Here is a 20,478-nt window from a genome sequence, read left to right as displayed (position 1 = left end):
ATTTATTTAATTAACATTCGAGCTCAACGCTTGGTAGTTTTTCAAACATCGCGCAATGCCATGGCATTGTCCTAGTTTTTCCTAGCAGTGTATTTACTATTCTGTCACCCAGTTCCACGTTTTTTTTTGCTCCACTGATCTGTTTTCATTCGCATCCGTTTTCCTCGTTTATTTTCATCACACACACCCTATCGTCTCGAACGGCCGGATGGGATCTGGATCTGGAGCAGGAATGCACCGACGAGCGTCTCCGGCGGATCAATGAGGTATTGCTGGGCATAAAATTAATTAAACTCAGCGCCTGGGAGGGCGTCTTCCGGGAGAAAATTTCGCACGCCCGCCGGCGGGAACTCAAGCATCTCGATCTGGATTCGTGCTACTGGACGTTAATGAGTAAGTAAATTTTTCGCTCTTCTGTTCAATCAAACAGCTCATGGTTGGTTCTGCGTCAGACAGGAAGGTTGCAGAAATTTAAAAAAAGGTTTCGCGGATTAGTTTACTTCCGTTGTGAGTTGGACTATAGAATAATTGCTCAAGTGAGTTTAATGAAGCATATTGAGTTAATAACGCAGATCTGTCACAACCGATCATATTATTCATCTTTCATTTCCAGAGTTACATGTAAATGTCTGATTGGAAGTGAGACAATATTTATTATTACAAGCTGTGAACAAGAGTGAGATATTTAAATCTATATAAAATTCCGATAAATATATTAGAGCGTCGGAGAACTGATTTGTAGTTGATATATAGTTTTACTCAAAATAGACTTATTGTGAATCAATATAATGTTGGAATTTTTAAAGTAGAATACTTCCAGGCTCTATAAATCTTATTTCTTATGGTCCTTCAGAATGATACTCGAAGTTCTCTGAATGTTCTTAATAGCATCGATTTGTTTTCTTTCATTTTTGGATGTAGCTTTAGAGGCAAACAATGATCTCATGATACTATTTCAGATAAATCTTCCCAATAATAGAAATTCATAAGGGAGTATCGTCCAATTGTTTTCTCTCATGCTCCTTTTTCAATGTATGCAAGACTTTTAGCCAAGTATATTGCGTTCCTTGATACACCATTTTATTCCAGAGAGGTTTTTTTTTGAGAAAATCGTTTTTAGCCAAGTATATTGCGTTCCTTGATATTAAATTTTATTCCAGAGATGTTTTTTCGAGAAAATCGATTTTTTAAATTAAATTTTCAATTGCATTTTTCCACTTTAGCGCCGCAATAATAATTTTAGCATAAACTCATTTCAGTTCGCAGTAATCTCTTCCACATATTCACAGTACACAAACATGCCCATCATAATAAAATAAGATACAAATTGAGAAAAACTAATGCATCTGCCTTTTCTGTAACTATTCATGGTTGCTTGGTAAGATTTTGCGGTTAGTCAATGTTTAAATATCAGGATATTTACACTCTACCTCCACAACGAATCAAAAATCGCTTGAAGTTTTCGTTTTCGCACTCTTTTTCTCAATTTTTTTTTGTCGAGTGTATAACTGAGTTAGTATATAATCGAGTCCGACCTGCATTTTGCATGAATAAAATAAAGATAAATCGTTTGAAGAAATTTAGCTATAGGGGTCGATGGTATCATTTTATTCTGGAAAAGGGGTCTCTTGTCCAACATAGTTCGAGAAACCCAGTATTAGACTGTCCATTCTTGGCTTCGACGTGGCTACGACTTCTATTGTAATGGTGGAAATAACGAAAGAAATAACCAAACGAATGAAATGCTCAATAGTTGAAAGACTCACGCAGTGGACACGAGTTGCCGGTTACTTTCTTCAGAGCAATGCGAAAATAAACATTTCCGATATCCTTTCAAAACTGATACCACTAGGCTAAATCCTTTGCTATCGATAGGACATCACGTTCTTCACATTTTGACCCCGCTTTATGGGTATAGTTGTACACACTGTTTGCTGACGTTTAGATTTTCATCCATCGTATTGTGGGTGACTTTTTTGCTCATCGAACACAAAAAGGGTGGTTCCGGATGGTTTTCTCTATTTCCGGTTTGATTTCATTACTATTGCCTAACCTGCTTTGTATGTGCCATTCCGAGGTGAGAGAATCGACAGAGGTTTTGTTAGGTTGTGTAGTTCGTTACGTAGCAATCTGATGTGATAACCGCAGCACACCAAGATGGCAGTGAATAGACCGAAGCGAGAAGAAGAACAATTGGTATACAGTAGAACCTCGAATTTCCGCGAGCGGATGATCCGCGGTGCGAATTAACCGCAAAAGCAATTTCACTAGTACTTCTATAGACCTTCCCGAAATTTGTCACTGAGTGGTAGGGTCTTGCGCTTTTGTTTTGGTCATGACTATCACATTATCTGATCTTTGGTGTACACGACCTTACAGATGGATAGTTCAATGATTTATGTGTTGATGAAACGTAGTTTTCATGCTTAAATCTCTTTTTTTCGTGTTTGCACCTCATTTTTAGCCCTTTATTGCGTTATCCGCGATTTTCTTTATACGCGGTGACCTTACCCGACTATTTCGCGGATAATGAGAGAGACATGTAGGTGCTCCAATTTTACTTGATTTTTTTTTCCAAATAATAGCTCGATCAATATTTTTGAAACTTGGTCCGGGGCGGACTCGATTATATACAGTCTTCATTTTTGTTTTGTTTTTTTTAATATAAAAGAAGAATTTTACTTTTGAATCATCCCCACAAAATCAAAAAACACCTTTCTTACATAAAAATGGTACATATATCCGGAATCTTTCATGAGGTGATAGAGGATCATATTTGATCGTAGGCTAAAAAATTACTGCCAGCGACAAAAGCATTATAGAAATTTGAAAAATAAATTCTTTCTTACAAATATTTAGTGGCACTGACGAGGGTCGATTAATGAATACTTGCACTAAGAAGTGCACACAATTCGCGAAGCAATTAAGAGCCTGAACCGAACCAGTAGTGTAGCGGCAGTGGCGGCGCGACGTAACAAAAACTTTTATCTTCAGTTTTCACCGAATAACACTTTTGATGAAACGTAGTGAAACGTAGCTCGAACTATTATCAGAACCTATGTTTGAAGAGCGTGTTCCTTTTTTGCGCAATTGGAAAAAGCCAACTTGGAAAACTAAATCTGAGCCAAACCTGGACTAAAACTTAAACTCTCATCTCTTACTGAAATTATTTCCGACTTGCACTCCAGAATACATTCGAGGTGTGTTTTCGGCATAGAAATCTCAACTAAGTACTACTAATAAAAATGACGCAAGTAATACCTACGTTGAGAAGGCAAAAGTTCAACTGGGAACGTTAGTGCCATCCAATACATGTCAGAGTGCCAATGGATGTATGGGAAAAAAGTGACCTTCGAATTTTCAAACTGGACTCTCTTAAAAAATGTTGATTCCCACGAAAAACTACTCTATGCTAAATATAAGCTCATCGGACTTCATTTACTAGTGTCGCTGACGTCAAAACTAGAGTTTTTTTTAAAGCCGAAATATCATAAATAGGTGTTTCCAAACAAGAATAATAATAATTTTGATGCCAACTGTCTTAAAACTGCATGGAGTGTCGAGATTTACTTTTATCTCGAAACTTTTTTTTACAAAAATTCTTTTTTCGGCACTCGGTTGTTTTTCCGTCTGAAAGGTAGATTTTTGGCAATTTTTTTTAAACGGTAATTGTTTCTACCGGAAAGCTTCTTTTTCGGTTCGACCGTTTCTATTTAGCAGGCACAGGTTATGTTCAGAACGTGGCAAGCTTCAAGCTGCGAAAGTTTATTTTCCGTTATAATTGGTTAATAAAGAATATTTTAATTCAACTTACAATTTCGGTCTCCAAATTATGTTTAGTAGAACAATATCAGATTTAGATTATAGTTAAATAATTAATTTGTTGAAAAACTTCAAGGAACTATTCAACGGCGCGTTCTTCTCCTTCGCTGCTCGTTGATAAAATGACGTGGAACAACTGTCACTGTCACGAGTTCTTGTAATCTCCACCGTTTCCGTTTTTACTGGCGCTGTGAACTGTGTGGCAGTGTGTCCAGTTCGCAACAATCTCCCCCCCCCCGTAACACTGGTCATCAAGAGCTTCGTGTCCAGTTTTACCGACCTGTGCCACATCCAGTATTGCTAACTTGGAGACTGGCCTTCGAATTACTCCCCTGTTAGTCTGAACCAATACCTGCCGAACCCGTCCGTCTTGCCCCGCATAGACCTTGTTAACCCGACCTCTTATCCAACCATTTCTCTTCGTTTCCTCCACGACCATGACTAAGTCACCAACTTCCACGGATTTTACCTCCCCGAACCATTTTGTCCTTCGTGTGAGAGTTGGTAGATACTCTCGCGTCCAGCGCTTCCAAAAGGAGTTCATTTGGTGCTGAACCTGACCCCAGCTACTCCGGAGTGCGACTGCCTCATCCGTCGATTTCACTGCTGGTTGCCGTACGCCACTTGAACTGCCCAGGAGAAAATGGTTGGGAGTTAGGGCCTCCGCCTCCTCGGAATCCAGAGGAAGATACGTCAACGGCCATGAATTTACAATTCCTTCTGCTTCTATCGCTAAAGTGAGAAGGCCTTCGTCGTCCAATCTCCGTCCTCCATTAGCTGCTTCCATTGCTGATTTGACAGAACGGACCTTGTGGGAAGTGCTCGGTGGGATGAATACCCATTTCGTGTTTGTATTGGTGAATGTTTCCTCCATCGCTCCGTTGATTTTCCGCATCTGCTTCTGCAGCACTCCGTCGGCCCCCCGGAAATTTGTCCCGTTGTCTGAGTGGATTTCCAAGGGTGACCCGCGACGGCTTACAAATCGACGCACGCTCATGATGCAGGATTCTGTCGAAAGACTATGAACAATTTCCAGGTGGACAGCACGAATCGTCAAGCATGTAAACAGTGTCATCTTTTTGCGTTGCTTCGCCCGACTTTTACAAGAAGTGGCCCGAAGAGATCCAATCCGACGTAATTGAATGGTCGCGAAAATGACGCTAACCGAGCAAATGGAAGCGGAGCCATCCTTGGAACATGTGGCCGAGCGTTCTTGATTTTGCATACTTGACATCTTCCAGTAACTGCTCTTACAACAGTGCGAAGCCTCGGAATGCTATATTGCTGTCTAACCTCGTTGACTACGGTCTCTGGACTCCCGTGATGGTACTTCCTATGAAAGCAATCGACGATTAGATGAGTCAATCGATGCTTCCGCGGTAAAATAATCGGATACTTTGCATCACTTGCAACATTCTTCGCTGCTCCTATTCTGCTATCTACTCGTAGAATTCCCCACTCATCCAGCACCGGTGAGAACCGATATTTAGATACTGCTATGCCTTTCTAGAGGAACTTGTGATTCAACTGGGAGCTGTAGATTTCGCGTCAGGATGATGAGCTCATTCGAGAAGGCTTCCCATTGGACGGCGCGGATCAAATGCCTCCAGGCTTGAGTTAACTCTACTTGGGTGAGGCTTCTCAGTTGTGGTTCCCTTACGTTCGCCTTCGTACGAACTCTCCCAATGAACCGGTAGACGAACGCTGCTACACGTAGCGCCCGATTCCAATTGGAGAATCTATCCAGATCAAGTACTAATTGAATGTGGGAATTTGAATCTTCTTGGTGTACGTAAATCGATCGAATTTCTTCCTCAGCGATCACAACTTTTGGTGCAAAATTTACTGGCCATTGGTCCTCATTGCTCCACAATAGCCTCGGACCTTTAAACCATTCACTGTCTGGTCTGAGATCTGGTCCTTTTCCCCACTTCGTTGCTGCATCTGCTACGTTTTTTTTGGACGGTACACACGTTGGTTTCTGTCAGGATTTCCCCAATGCGTACTGCAACGAATTGCTTGTAACGGCGTTCGTGACAATTGATCCATGATAGCACAGTGCTCGAGTCCGACCAAAAAACTCTCCTGGTGATTTTTATTGAGTGGCCTCCCGTAACAAACTGCATCAATCGAACACCCAGAAAGGCTGCTTGTAGTTCCAATCGTGGTATTGACATTGGTTTGATAGGAGCCACCTTCGTTCTGGCAGCTACTAGCGCACATTCCACTTTCCCATGCTGATCCACGATCCGAAAGTATGCTACTGCAGCGTATGCTTCTTCACTCGCATCGACGAATACGTGTAGTTGAACGTTTTGATAGTTTTTTGCAGTTGCCCCCGAGAAGTAACAACGAGGGATTTGGAGACGCTGGACATCATCCAACAGCTGAACCCACTCTCGCCACCGCGCGTGACACGCCTCATTTATCTGTTGATCCCACTGGGTATCGGATCTCCAAATAGCCTGTAGAAGGACCTTTCCCTGCACTGTAAAAGTGGATAGTAAGCCAATGGGGTCGAACAGACTCATCAAACACTTTAGAACCTGTCTTTTGGTAGGCGTAGTTCCTGTAGCTATCAGTGTTTGAATTTCCGGCTGCATCAATGTAGAAAACCCCAGAAGATCTTCCTTAAGACGTCAGCGTAGCCCCAAAACACGTTCAATTTTGTCCGGATGCTGCATATCCAAGCAGCGCACTTCCGAATCCTCCTTCACACCGAGCCCGTTGAGCACTACGGCACTGTTCGACTGGAAATTACGGATATTGAATCCACCTTTGCTATGGATCAATCGTACCTCTTGAATCACTCTAGCTGCTTCTTCGATGCTTTCGAAACTCTCCAACAAATCATCAACGTAATGGTTTTTTACAATGCACTGTACAGCTCGGGGATACACTTCGGCGAATTCCATTGCATTTTTGTTCTTCACAAATTGAGCGGACGCTGGTGAACATGTTGATCCGAAGGTGGCGACATTCATCAGGAACACTTCAGGTGCTTCAAACGGGTTACTTCTCCACAGGAATCGCTGAGCATGACGGTCTACCTCTCGAATAAGAATTTGGTGAAACATCTCTGCTATGTCGGCGGAAACAGCCACCGTGAACTGCCGGAATCTGAACAATATCGCTGGCAGCGATGCTAATTGATCCGGACCCTTCAGGAGCATATCGTTCAAGGATACTCCACAAACCTTTGCTGCTGCATCCCATACCATTCGCAATTTTTCAGGTTTCTTCGAGTTGAAAACCACCCCAAGCGGCAAATACCACACCCGCCTAGTATCACATTGCTCACGATCTTCCGCAGTAACTCGACGGATGTAACCTTTCGCCAAATATTCCTCAAGTTGTTTCGCCATTTTTATCTTCAGTTCCGGTTCCCGTTTCATGCGCCTTTCAAGACACTCCAGACGCTTCAGATCCATTCTGTAACTGTCAGGTAGTGCAAAGTCTTCAAATCGCCACAAAAGACCGGTTTCATACCTATCGCCCACTCTTCTCGTTGTTTGCTCCAGTAGATTACATGCCCTTTTATCTTCATCCGACATTACCGGCTCGGCTGGTCTTGACCCGATGTCCTCCGTCGCGAAGAATTGTTTCACCATCTTATGCAGACTCTGATCCGATGAACAGTCACACGTGTGTACGTTTAAGGGCGATGTATTTGTAGTTTTGCCTTGCCCTCCGTATATGCACCAGCCCAAGCGAGTCTTTACTGCAACTGGCTCATTGCCTCCGCCTTCCTTGATTCTCAGCGGAAGAGTTAACCGTATGTTGTCAATACTCACTAGTAATCGTGGAGCTGCTGTGTTATAGCTTTGTACCGGAATTCCTCGGAGATGTGGATATTTCTTCGACAGCCATTCATCATCCATGCTCTGGCTTGGAAGAGTCAGTTCCTTCACGGTTCGTACATTTCGTAACTCATAAGGACGTTGATTTCCTTGGGACAATGACAAGCATACTGTTCGGGATTCATTTTCTACACGAGACATATTTCCCGTCCACTTCAAGCACAACAGTTGCTCTACGCCATCTATACCTAACTGTCGCACCAACCCATCCTCAATTAAAGTTACGGACGAGCCATCGTCCAGGAAAGCGAACGTGGTGATGCTTCTCCCTCCTCCATGTACTGTCACAGGGATTATCCTGAAGTAGAGCGACGGTTGGATGCTTCGGTATATGTGGTTCTCTGCTGTCGATGTTAGTGAACGTGGGAAATGTAGTAGCGGATGGTGTCGATTTTGACATCTGTTAACACCACAAACTCCCGGGCTGCGACAGGAACGTCTGCCGTGGGCGTTCAGACAATTGCGGCAAATTCCTTGCTGTTGCACGAAGCGGCATCGTCCATCAACGGAATAAGCGTTGAAAGTTCTGCACTCCTTTAGACGGTGACCCCTCTGATGGCACGCTGGACAGGTATTATCGGCTCCTACATTGGTATTCTGCGGTGCTTCTGTATGTGAATGTACTACGGCTCGCTTTTGTCTTCGATTATCTTCTCTTTTCCTTTCTCCTGCTCCAGTGTACAGCGTAACTCTGCTCGCCGACTTCACAATTCCTCGCATAAATTCACCAAACAAAACTTTCAAATTAGGTTCTTCACTGTTCTCCATATATTTCACCCACTCCATCTTCATGTGCACTGGCAACTTGCCCACTAACTCGATCATCAAAGACGGGTTTGACAGATGAGCCTGTTGATTTGCAGCTTCAAGATGGTCGCATAGTGTTTGCACTGCCATCCCGAACTCGATGAGAGATTCCAATTTTTCTGCTTTCGGCGTGGGGACGGAGTGGACCTTATCGATGAGCGCATGAACAACTCCGGACGTCCGTACAATAAGCGGAGCGTTTCAACTATATGGGGGACTGATTCGGGAAGGAGAAGGCGACTGCGAACCGCCTCCAGGGCAGGACCTTTTAGAGCGCGTTGCAGTCTAATCAAATTTTCGGCGGGGCTATAGCCACACGCCAACGTTGAAGTCATAAAGTTACTGACATATATAATCCGGCAGACTGGATTCCCGGAAAAGGTTGGAAGGTCGCGGGGCATAACTTGTCTTGCCACTAATTGCGAAGGCGAGGGAGTGAATAAGTTTATATTGGTCGGTATGTTTATATTTTCGATGGCACCGAAACCAAATTGCCTGGTTAGATGTTCAAGGTTTGCGATATCGTTTGCATTTGGTTCTCTGTTAGCATTTACTGGCGGTAAAGGTTGTTTGGTCTTACCTGGACGTGGCTGTTTAGGGTGTAAAGTGTTACCTAACATGGGGGGATAACTTCCTGTTTGTTTGGACTCAGTTTGGGCGTTGAATTCCGTTGATTGATGGGCTGTATTGACGTCTTCGGTAGTACTGGCTTCGGGATTATCTGCTTCGGGATCGCACTTGCTTCTTGCTTCAGCTGGATCGGAAATGATCGGCTTCATCTGCGCTGCTGCTCCTTCCTGTTCAGTAGGCAACGTGTCAACCCACTGTTGCGCTCCCTTCCTTCTCGCTCCGTCGCTGATACGGCTTCGAACGCTGGCATTTTCTTCCTCCTCCATAACCTCCTCCAGACAGGCGTACTTCCGCTCGAGAAATTCCCGTTCTAAATTCTGCTGCTCCTTGAGCTGTCGCGTTTTCATCTCCTGCTCTTCCTGCAGCTTCTTCATCACCAACGACGGTCGCTTTGACTTCGATGTGGATCCTGATTTCATAGACACGGCGTCGCTTGCGACAGGAACCACACAATTGCTGCAACTCCACGAACGATCCTCCACCGAGTTTGTAACCCCGGCACATGTCATGTGATACCAATCGTTGCATTGGTCGCACTGCACCATGTTGTCGGCGGAATCCGGACGGTCGCATTTTTTGCAGTTGCTTTCTCCTGCCAATGGTGTTTCGTTCTGGTCCATGATACGACGAAATTCTTGAAGAAATTGTTTCTACCGGAAAGCTTCTTTTTCGGTTCGACCGTTTCTATTTAGCAGGCACAGGTTATGTTCAGAACGTGACAAGCTTCAAGCTGCGAAAGTTTATATTCCGTTATAATTGGTTAATAAAGAATATTTTAATTCAACTTACAATTTCGGTCTCCAAATTATGTTTAGTAGAACAATTTCAGATTTAGATTATAGTTAAATAATTAATTTGTTGAAAAACTTCAAGGAACTATTCAACGGCGCGTTCTTCTCCTTCGCTGCTCGTTGATAAAATGACGTGGAACAACTGTCACTGTCACGAGTTCTTGTAATCTCCACCGTTTCCGTTTTTACTGTCGCTGCGAACTCTTATTTCATTATTTCATAAAACGAGGAAATTATTGTCTTTTGAGTGTATGTGTGTCCGTGTATTTTTCTTGTCAAGACTATGGTGATGATGGTATTTTATTTTTTTTTTGCTTTTATATATATCTTAGTTATTCAATTAAATTTAAAAAATAATTGTGAAGTCTGCAATAGTTTGAGCCCGCGCGCGTTGGCAAACATAGAGAAACGTGAGATTGAACAAAAGCAAAAGAATTTTTGATCGAATAAAACAAAGTCATTCCAATGGGTTTAATGTGGAAACCTGAGGTAAGCTAGGGATAGCTCAATCGGAATACTTGTAAATTCATCTTCTCAACAGATAATTATATCAAGATTTTTCTGTGTTGTGGCGGATCTCATTGCAGATTCAGGTTGACACGTTTATACCCCAGGTTGAATGTAGGGCCTGAAGTATCGGCTGGAATTAGGCTTAGGTTTGCTCAGCTGTCTGGTCTCGAAAACGATTAACAGACCGTTGTCGGGTATCCAGTGAAGCGGGAATTCCTTTGTAAATTCTAGGCTAATGCTGACATAGGTATTGGGTTCAATTCCTGATCGGTCAAGAATTTTTTCGGGTTGGAAATTTTCTTGACATGCCTTGGGATATGTGAAGTGATGGGCCTGAAGTGTCGGCTAGAATAAGGCTTGGGTTTGCTCAGCTACTAGAACTCGGAAACGATCGCAATTGCAGGCCGTGGCCGGGGATCTGATAAAGCGGGATTTCCCTTGAAAATTCATGGCTAATACTGACATAGGCATTGGGTTCAATTCCCGATCGGTCTAGGGTCTTCCCGGGTTGGAAATTCTCTCGACATGCCATGGAATGAATACTTTAGACAAAGGCTTAAATTGTTCTATCGATTAGTAATCTATGTCTGCGGGATAACCAGTCCGTTTTCTTTCCAATTTAATGTGCTTACTGGTTAGTATGATGTAATAAACTCAGTAACTCAATTATTATCAATAAGATAACTCGTCCCGCTCAAGCCTTTGTAGGGGAAAGAGGTGGGACCATCATCATCATTTCAAAAAAAACTCTGTGGCAGTGTGTCCAGTTCGCAACAGTAATACTGTTGAATTCGGACGACCTTTTTAATTCGGACACTTTTTTGTTATATTCAATATCCTACCAAAACCAGAACTACTTTTGCATGTTGAATTAATGTGATTAATGTTAAAAAATGTTTACGCGTAAAATTTTTATGTGTAAATTTTCGCGTTTGACAGATTCTACACACTAAAATGTTACGAGTTAAACATTCATAGTAATTTATCAAAGAAAATTTGAAAAAGTTGTTTTTAGGAAAACTATTTCCCTGTACCAATGCCCTTCTTCCGATGTATGGATACCTTGTTGGTAATTATATGAGCATTTCAAAAAAATTTTGTTCAGAATTTTAAAAATATATGCTTTAAAGAAAAAAATAATTTTAATTTTCAAAACAATTCTGTTTCGATTATTTTTTTGAAATTTGTTTTAATATTTTTGAATAACTTAAATAACTAGCTGAATTTTATCCATCAACCTATATTTTGTTTTATAGTTTTTGAGATAAGTTTTTTCGTAAAAAAAAGTTGAAAAAAACTCGAACTTGCGAAAAATTTCTCACTGAGAACCCCGATTTTATGTACCCCCCTTGGGTGAAATTTTTTAACTAAATTATATACATGGTTTGGTTCTGATACTGCGTACAGCTATCCTTCGTTTGTTTTTAAAAGGCATACGGTACAGTTTAGTATTGTTACCAGCAACAATTCATTCTGTAATATTTCCATCAATGGATGGATACTAATCAACTCTGATATGTAAAAGCGATACGGATACTTGTATTGACGAACAGAAGAGAATGTTCATTTCTATCAATTTGTCAAATCGTTTATTCCGAACCAATGTGAATCTTTGTCCAAATGTCGGATGCATTTCAACGCTCACAGAATTTTCAGTTACAAAATTGCATAACGACTATTGGAGATCAAAGTAATGTCGATGTCGGAAGGCTGGCACTGAATCACAGCCTCCACCTCAAGCGAGTATGCTGGATTTATTGTTATGTCATACAAAAAGAAGTGAAGCCTCTGGATGAAAAGGGCACCTAAATGTATTACTTTCATTCTTACTGCTATCGACTTGCTGTGATGCTTTTGTGCTGTTGTTCGGGGTGCAAATCATTTGAAACCTTTGAACGTTTCGAATAGTTCAGAATTGAAACCACAGAAAAGAATACTTCTAAAGAATAATTTGATTTAGGTATTATTTATTCAAACCAACCCATCACTAACCGCATGACACCATTATTGAAAGAAAAGAGAACCTAATAAAATTTATCCATCCATCGTTTTTCTTCATTTCATGATCAACTTAGTGCTCTTGACACACATCTCCTCGGTGCTGATAACATTCGTGACGGTAGCTGTCTTTACCCACCTGGAGGAGGAACTGAGCGCAACCGGTGAGCTTCCTCGGGAGGAGCCGGGCAAACGAATCCAGTTCACCGCCGCCCGTTTGTTTGCCTCGTTGGCACTGTTTAATCAACTGACGGTGCCACTGTTTGTCTTTCCTATCACGATTCCGATTATCCTATCGGCGGCGGTGAGCACGACAAGATTGGAAACATTCCTTCGGAGGCCGGAAGTGGCCGGAAGAGATTGTCACTCGGCGACCGGCAGCCGAGCTGCTGCGTGGGATTTGTCCAAAAGTGACGCATCGTTAGACGTGTACGATGAGAATGAGCCGGAAAATGGCGTCCAGCGGCAGCAGCAAGATGGGGCCCAACGTGAGGAAAATGCCACCCTGCGGTCTGGAAGTTCCGATCCGCTTGTCGAAGGTATGTTGAATGAGTATGCGGGTGTGATTGTAATGTTTGAGTTGTACAGGAATTCATGCGAGGGAGCGAGTATTTCGAAATCGAACAATGTAATACAGTGTTCGAACGGCGAGACGGTAGACAATTTAATGGTTCAATTCACATTTGAATGCATAGTAATGCTGTTGTGTTCGATTTCATAACATTGACATGCTGAAGTGCTCTGGCTGACTCGCAAACAGTGTCTACTGGGGCATCCATAATTACATCGATAGTGTAGGGAAGACTATTGAGGAACCGCAACAGCTCAATCGACAAGTAGACGAACAATTTACATATAGTGACCCGCAACGGAAAGAATCCACTTGAATCATCATCATGAGCAGTGTTGCCACATTTAAATCTGACCAGAGGGGTCAAAAATCTTTCTCATCTGTACTTTTTTTCAAAAATCTATATCATCAAAAATATTCGTTGTAGAGAAAAAAAATTATTAGAATTAAAACAAATACTTATTTATTTATTACAAATACTACATTTACATTTCTAAGTCATTCCTGTGTTTGATGATGCCTATACATAGTTTTTTTTTGTATCTAGATTGCATACTATCATTTTTGAACGTTCGAGCTGCCACCACGATGTTTGACCAAATCTTTTGATCTCTAAATAGCTTTGATCGTATCGTTGCTGAGCCGATTTCAAAGCTTATTTTTTTCTGATTATATCCAGAATCAAAAAATCGCTCGACAGTTACCGAGGAGTGAGACATAGTGAGAACGTTACAAACAAGGCATCGAAGCGCCGAAAAGGCGAGCGAACCGTCAATTCTTTTTACGCATTCATTTTTTTTCCTCCAACCCTGCACATGCTCGTTTTCGGGAATGGTCATTTCCTTGCGGAGTAATTTTATCTTTCGACTACAGAATTAATTCTCCACATCTTATACATTCCCATTGTAGAATCCTGGAAACGCTTCTAACACAACGTTAATTGGAAAAGTTTATGGGATTTAACATTGCCGTGGACTTGAGCGTCGAATCATCAAAATCGAAAATTTTCTCATTTATTTGATCAGCTTTACAAAAAAAACTTCGACAAATATTCTTTGAAATGATCTACCTTTCACTGTATATTGTTCTGATAATTTATTCTGCTGCTATTACAACCTAAAATTCTTGTCGCTTTTCAAATGATCTTGTTGATGCGATTACGAATGGTTTATTCAAATTTTTGAAAATTGCCTTTTTGTCCGAATGTACCGAATGCAGTGTCGGACAGTTCTGGGGCACTTTCAGACAACGAAAAAAAAATTACAATTTCATGTTTATCAACAATTATTTCCGTTTCCTCTTATTTCCAGCATATTCTGCATTTTCCTGTTTATCAGTATTTGTCTGAAAAGAAACTGCTTGCTATGAGAGTCAGTGAAAATTCGTGATTTTTCTTTCTTCCGTTTTCGAGTGGTGGTTTTCCGCTGTGAAGTTTTTGGAAAAGGTTCAACATTTTCCAACATTTTACCCGATGAGTCAGTTGTTACATCCGCTGCAGTAGGTGAAATCATTTGAGCATTCAAAATCCTTGTCCGAAAAAACCTTTCTTGAGAATGGATAGCAACCTGTCATTTTGAATCCAGCTAGGATATTACTCAGATTAAAAGAAGCATTATAAGCCGATGCAACTATAGCTGAAAGGTCGTGTATAGAAATAGTTTTTCCAGGATGGTTGAGTAACCAATCGTTCTGGGAAACTGAGAGCTTTTGCTTGAAAGGGCCCATAACTGAAACATCCAGCGATTGCAAGCGATTTGTGACATAAGGTGGAAAAGATACATGAATTGTGAAATTTTTTCGGCAATATTTAATTGTTTCCAAAGTGTAATGACTTTTTGATTGATTTTTTATTTTTTGAAATTGATTCGTGTACGTTGCTTTTTGCTACTTTTTTCAAATGTTCCAGAACATTGAGAAACAGTTTTCCCGTTATGCAACCGTTAGTTGGGAAATTGGCAAAGACAATGTACCTAGTTGGATCACCTGTGAGCTAGAGTCATGAAAACGTTCTATTCGAAACTAGTTCGATAACTCTTTCCATCTCATCTTCGTTGATGCTGGTTCTATCGGTTTTTTTTGTAGTTTCGAACCATCATTAGGTCTGAGAATCAGACTAAATTGATGTTTGTTAGTAAACAACTATCAGACACAAATTTTACGAGGTATTGAACAGTGTCCGAATGTGCCCCGTGAACGATGTCCGAATGTGCCCCACCACCATCCGAAGACAAATCATAATTTTATCTAATAAATAGACCTTCATTCCCCCGTTGTATGCACGTTTTTTTCATTTCATATTAGTTACTAACTGAGGTGGTGTACTTAAATTTCTAAATCGTTCACAAAGGAATTATGAAAATACTTCAAGTTCAATCGTTTCGAAACGTGTATGCAAAAGGGCACTGTGTTGTTTTCGAAGGTAATAAACAACCTGGAGAAGTCAAACCATATGACAGCTGTTGGTGTAGGGGCTGTTAACTTACTTATATAATATTTTTGATTTGATTGAAAATTGTACCACTTAATTTTTACAAGCGTTGTCCGAAACTGCCCCTCTTTCCTCTACTAATAAAAATGACGCTCTCGAAACGTTAGTGCCATTTAAGAAGGAGAAGAACCGCAAGGTTGACGTAGGACTACCGTTGGTTTAGTAATAATTCGAGTCTGCTGATAAAACCAGATTTCTTTGATAGATCCATAGGTTACCAATGGGTTTTTCTTGATTTCTGGGATGAACACTGAATCAGTACGACGGATGAACACTGAATATATCCTCTACGCGTTCTGTCACCCACAGATCCGAGCTTCTGGTATTTTGCTTAAATTTACTGTGCAGCACCACGACAGATACTATATTTTGCAGCAACTTTCCGTTGCAATAGATTGTCCTTACAGTCTTTTACCACTAAATGTTGGATGGGAATTGAAATTTGTATGCTAACCATGATTTCTTCAAGTTCCAACACTCTTTTCAATGATAATTAACTGAAGCACAGCTTGAATCAAACGTAGATGACGCGTACAAATAGTTTTGACATATGGCAACGCTAATAACCACCAAAGGGGTGCCATGATAAAATCTGTGTTTTTGGTCTGTAAAAAATCTTTTTATTTTAGTTTTTTTTTCTCAAAAAATCTGTATTGAATTTGTAAGTTCAATTTTAAAGTTTTAGTATCATTTATTGGCATAGTTATTATTGATCAGACGATGCTGATGGTGTCCACGTAAAGCAATCGATACTATACAATGTAGTAAAAATAAAATGCTTTATCGAGGTGTAATGAAAGTTTATTCAATTACCAGGACATGCTTGTTTACATTGCGTAGCGTAAATACCTTCATTATAATATAATTTTGGGTACACAAAAAAAAATAAATGGTTATAATGTATTGAAAGATAGCACAATAAGGCAGCGGTTCAAATCCGGAGAATTATCAACGCATGAAAAGAGGACAAAATGTTACTAAGAAGCTTAACCTTAGGATACGGGAAGGTTTCGATATAATTTATCATTCTAAATGAATTAGTCGGGTATGTTTTTATTTATATTTCTATTGACGTAGGACAACGACTTTAATTTCAACATAGGGGGGTTAATCTACGAAATTGAAAAATGAGACATGCAACGATTCATTTTAAACGCATATTACACAAAATCGTAATTGCGATATATGTTATGTTGTATACCGTTAGACAGGAAATTTATCCAGCATTTTTGATTGTTTAAAACACAAACAGTGAATATTTTAAAAAAAGTTAACAATTTGACGAATAAATAGGGTATGTCATTGCAATTTTATTAGCTACTCGTTTTCCCCTACAATGCAACGAGCATTTTTTTGCCAGCATTCGGGCGTTAGATCACAATGTGAGTCGATGCGTATTATGAATTATTCTCCATTTGTCGATAATAGGCATTTATCAGTTATTGTTTTGTATGCTGTCCAATCAATTCATGCACAATTCACATTTTTATCGCGTAGGTCCTACTACTATTCATGGAATTGTGGTGCAGGATATTATGATATCGAGCATGGTGTTTGGTAATGTGAAAAAAAATGCAATTAATGAATTTAACTGGCTGCTGATTTAGACGTTCGAAAGGGTATATTCTCACATGTCAGATCATGATAGCTTAAGTAGTCACGATCTTAATAGTATGTTACTTCTTCTTGGATGGCACCAACGTTCCAGTGGAACTTCTGCCCTCTCAACGTAGCACTATTTGTGTCAAAAACATTGATGCTGGTGCCCAAGTCGACACCGTCTAAACAGACTTGAAATCTGCCTTCGATAGAGTTGATCATGGAATACTGTTGGAACGATTAGGGAGAATCGGTATCTCCGCGGATATTATCAGCTGGTTCAAATCATACCTCTTAAATCGTAGGCTCACTGTTAGTATTGGGTCGGTAACTTCGGAACATTTCTCGAATTTATCTGGCGTGCCACAAGGGAGCAATCTGGGTCCCTTGCTATTTTCAATATTTATTAATGAGCTATCTGTCATACTACCACCCGGCTATCGACTGTTTTACGCTGACGACGTCAAAATCTACATGGTCATGAGGAGTATTGAGGACTGTTACGCTTTACAACGGCTGCTGAATCGTTTCACTGAATGGTGTACACGGAACATGCTTACGCTAAGCATTCATAAATGCAACGTTATCACGTTCCACCGCAAGCTCAATCCGACAGAGTACGATTACGCAATTGACGGACAGTCTCTCGATCGTGTATATCAAGTTCATGATCTCGGGATCATCCTAGACTCAGCATTCACCTTCCGATCACACTACAACGACATTATTTCTAGAGCTAACCGCCAGCTGGGATTCATGTTTAAAATATCCCAAGAGTTTAACGACCCACTTTGCCTCCGGTCTCTATACTGCACTCTGGTGCGATCGATTCTGGAATTTAACTCTGTAGTTTGGTGCCCATACCAGTCAACATGGACCGCAAGAGTCGAAGCAATACAGAGGAAATTCGTTAGATATGCCCTCCGACGTCTTCCGTGGCGAGATGCATTGAACCTTCCCCGATACGAAGATCGATGCAGATTGCTGGGACTGCAGACACTGGAACAGAGAAGGAGTATTGACCAAGCTGTGTTTGTTGCAAAAGCATTTCAACGGAGAAGCTGACGCACCGGAATTATTAGGACAGCTTAACATCTACGCTCCTGAACGACTGCTTCGCCAACGAAACTTTCTGCTTCTTGAGCCCCGAAATACTTTGTACGGCCTCCATGACCCTGTGCGATTCATGTCGGCAAGTTTCAATGAAGTTTTCGCTCTCTTTGATTTTGGCTCTACTGCGTCCGCATTCAAACACAGACTCACAGAACTGAATAGGATGAACCACTGACAACGACATTAACTATGGAGAAGCGCCCAGTTCCCAATCAGTTTTTTGTTATTTTTTTATGATTTGACCACAGTTGACGCCTATTATTATTTACTTTTTTATATTTGTTGTGTTCAAAATGTGCTACTTTTTTATACTTATATATGTTTTGCATGTGAATGGAAAGATATGGGGTTTTGGCCTTCTCTATATGGTTTTTCCCCATCTTAATTCATTAAGACAACAAAAAGTCAGATGAATAAATAATAAATAATAATAATAATAATAATAATAAAGCATCAAAGATCTCGGCATCATACTGGACTCGAAATTAACATTTCGAGAGCACATATCATATCGAAAACTCTTGGTTTTATTTTGCGCGTGACTAAACATTTCAAAAATATACACTGCATCAAGGTTCTTTTTTGTGCGCTGGTTCGTTCGACTATCGAATATGCTTGCGTATTGTGGTCTCCGTATTACCAAAATAGTATTCAGCTAATTGAATCAATTCAGCGAAAATTCATTCGATTCGCCCTATGTAATCTTCCGTGGACTGATCCACTGAATCTTCCCAGCTACGAGGACCGTTGCTGATAGGGCTAGACTTGTTAGTTGCTCGAAGAGATGTCACAAAAGCGCTGTTCACATCAGATTTAATCACATCAATCATTGATTGTTCTGAGCTCCTTCGGTTGATAAATTTCAACATCAATCGCCGAAATCTGCGTTCCCCAAAACTTTTTGTACCTCCCCACAACACGAACGAATTATGGATACAAAGAACCTGTAAATAGTAATATATATAACTATAGTAATAGTGGCAATAAATTCGTCAAATATGCTCCTTGCTACATACCACACAAAAAAATCGGACAAAGCAATCGCATAAGAACAAAAAATTGCACAAAAAAATCGCACAAAAAAAAATGCAAAAAAAAATCGCACAAAATAGGTTTGCCTGTATGTTATTATTTTGTACGCTTCACTTTCCTGAATTCAATTGTTCACATCTTCAGATGCTTTCCAAAATCTCCAATGTCTGGTCCTGCTATATCAGTTTGATATATTATTCTTGGCATATATTGCCCAAGAGAGTAATATAAAGTGTTCTGGTCTCCGAAGTAATCTGAATAAATTCAGGTGTTCCAGTTGTTCAGGCTTAATTCAACAATTTAATTTAAACCAATACATTTAAATGGTTCGAAATTCGTATAATTTTTTGGTTTCGGTCGTAGTTAAAGCTCTCTAGGTTACTTTTAACGACGGATTCCAGTGAGATCCATTTTATTGCGGGCAAATTTAGCAATGGTTTGAGCTTCAGCATTTGCTGAATTGAGTTAATCCCTCCTTTTCGCTTTGGTCTGCGCGAAAAATGGTTCCCGGAAAAAATCGCTCCAGAAAACAACTGCAACAGAAACAACCGCTCAGAAAAAGTGTTTTGATTTTGCGCGTTAATTGTCCGATCCAAAATACAGTAAAACCGTTCCTGTGTGATCCTTTTTTGTGCCATTTTTTGTGCGATTTTGTTTTTTTCTATCTTTTATTTGTGTTTCATCGCACTACATAGGTACTGTGCCAACCGATTACTAGTCTCGTGTGATTTGATTTTTCAATCTAATAATAATCGAGGTTCACGCTGTCACGTTCCTGAACTGTTACGATAAAATCTATTTCAAAGCGTAGTTGATAATTTGTTCGCAACTGATGGTACGAAAAGAACAAATTTGTATACAAATTTTATGCTAGAATAATTCCAATTCTCCCATCACATGTTATATGGCGTGCATGACATGATTTCTAATAGCAAAAACTCCGACATGCAGAAAAAAGCACAGCGAATTTTGAAAGGAAAGCGAACTGTAAACGGGGTTTTGAGTTATTTTTTTGGGGGAATTTTTTTCAAACGGTCTCTATCCACCGCATAAAAAAAGTTTTTCTTTAAATTGTGTAGCAAACTTTCTTTTTTAAAGCTACTGGTGAAGTATTGTGCGATTTTTTTGTGCGGTTCCTATCCCTCGCACAAAAACAGGTTTGCCTGTGCCTGTAGATCGTGGTGTAATAGTCTTGAATTGCATTTAATGATATATTTCAAAACAAAAATTAATCGGGCAATCAGATCAATCAGTGGA

General features: G+C 40.4%; 1 protein-coding gene across 19 annotated transcripts in view; it reads left to right on the top strand.

The window, feature by feature from the left end:
* LOC129775329 (ATP-binding cassette sub-family C member Sur) overlaps nt 1-20,478 on the top strand; it is a 185,822-nt gene that overhangs the window by 92,525 nt on the left and 72,819 nt on the right. For all 19 annotated transcript variants that reach the window (XM_055779971.1, XM_055779965.1, XM_055779969.1 and 16 more), the window contains 2 exons: nt 231-393; nt 12,496-12,957. In XM_055779971.1, the coding sequence (XP_055635946.1) occupies nt 231-393; nt 12,496-12,957 (625 nt within the window). The remainder of the gene's footprint in view (nt 1-230; nt 394-12,495; nt 12,958-20,478) is intronic.

The sequence above is a fragment of the Toxorhynchites rutilus genome, chromosome 3 (assembly GCF_029784135.1).
Source record: "Toxorhynchites rutilus septentrionalis strain SRP chromosome 3, ASM2978413v1, whole genome shotgun sequence".
Classification (NCBI taxonomy): Eukaryota; Metazoa; Arthropoda; class Insecta; order Diptera; family Culicidae; genus Toxorhynchites; species Toxorhynchites rutilus.
Note: the sequence above shows the minus strand (reverse complement) of the source record. Positions and strands in the feature narration are given on the sequence as shown.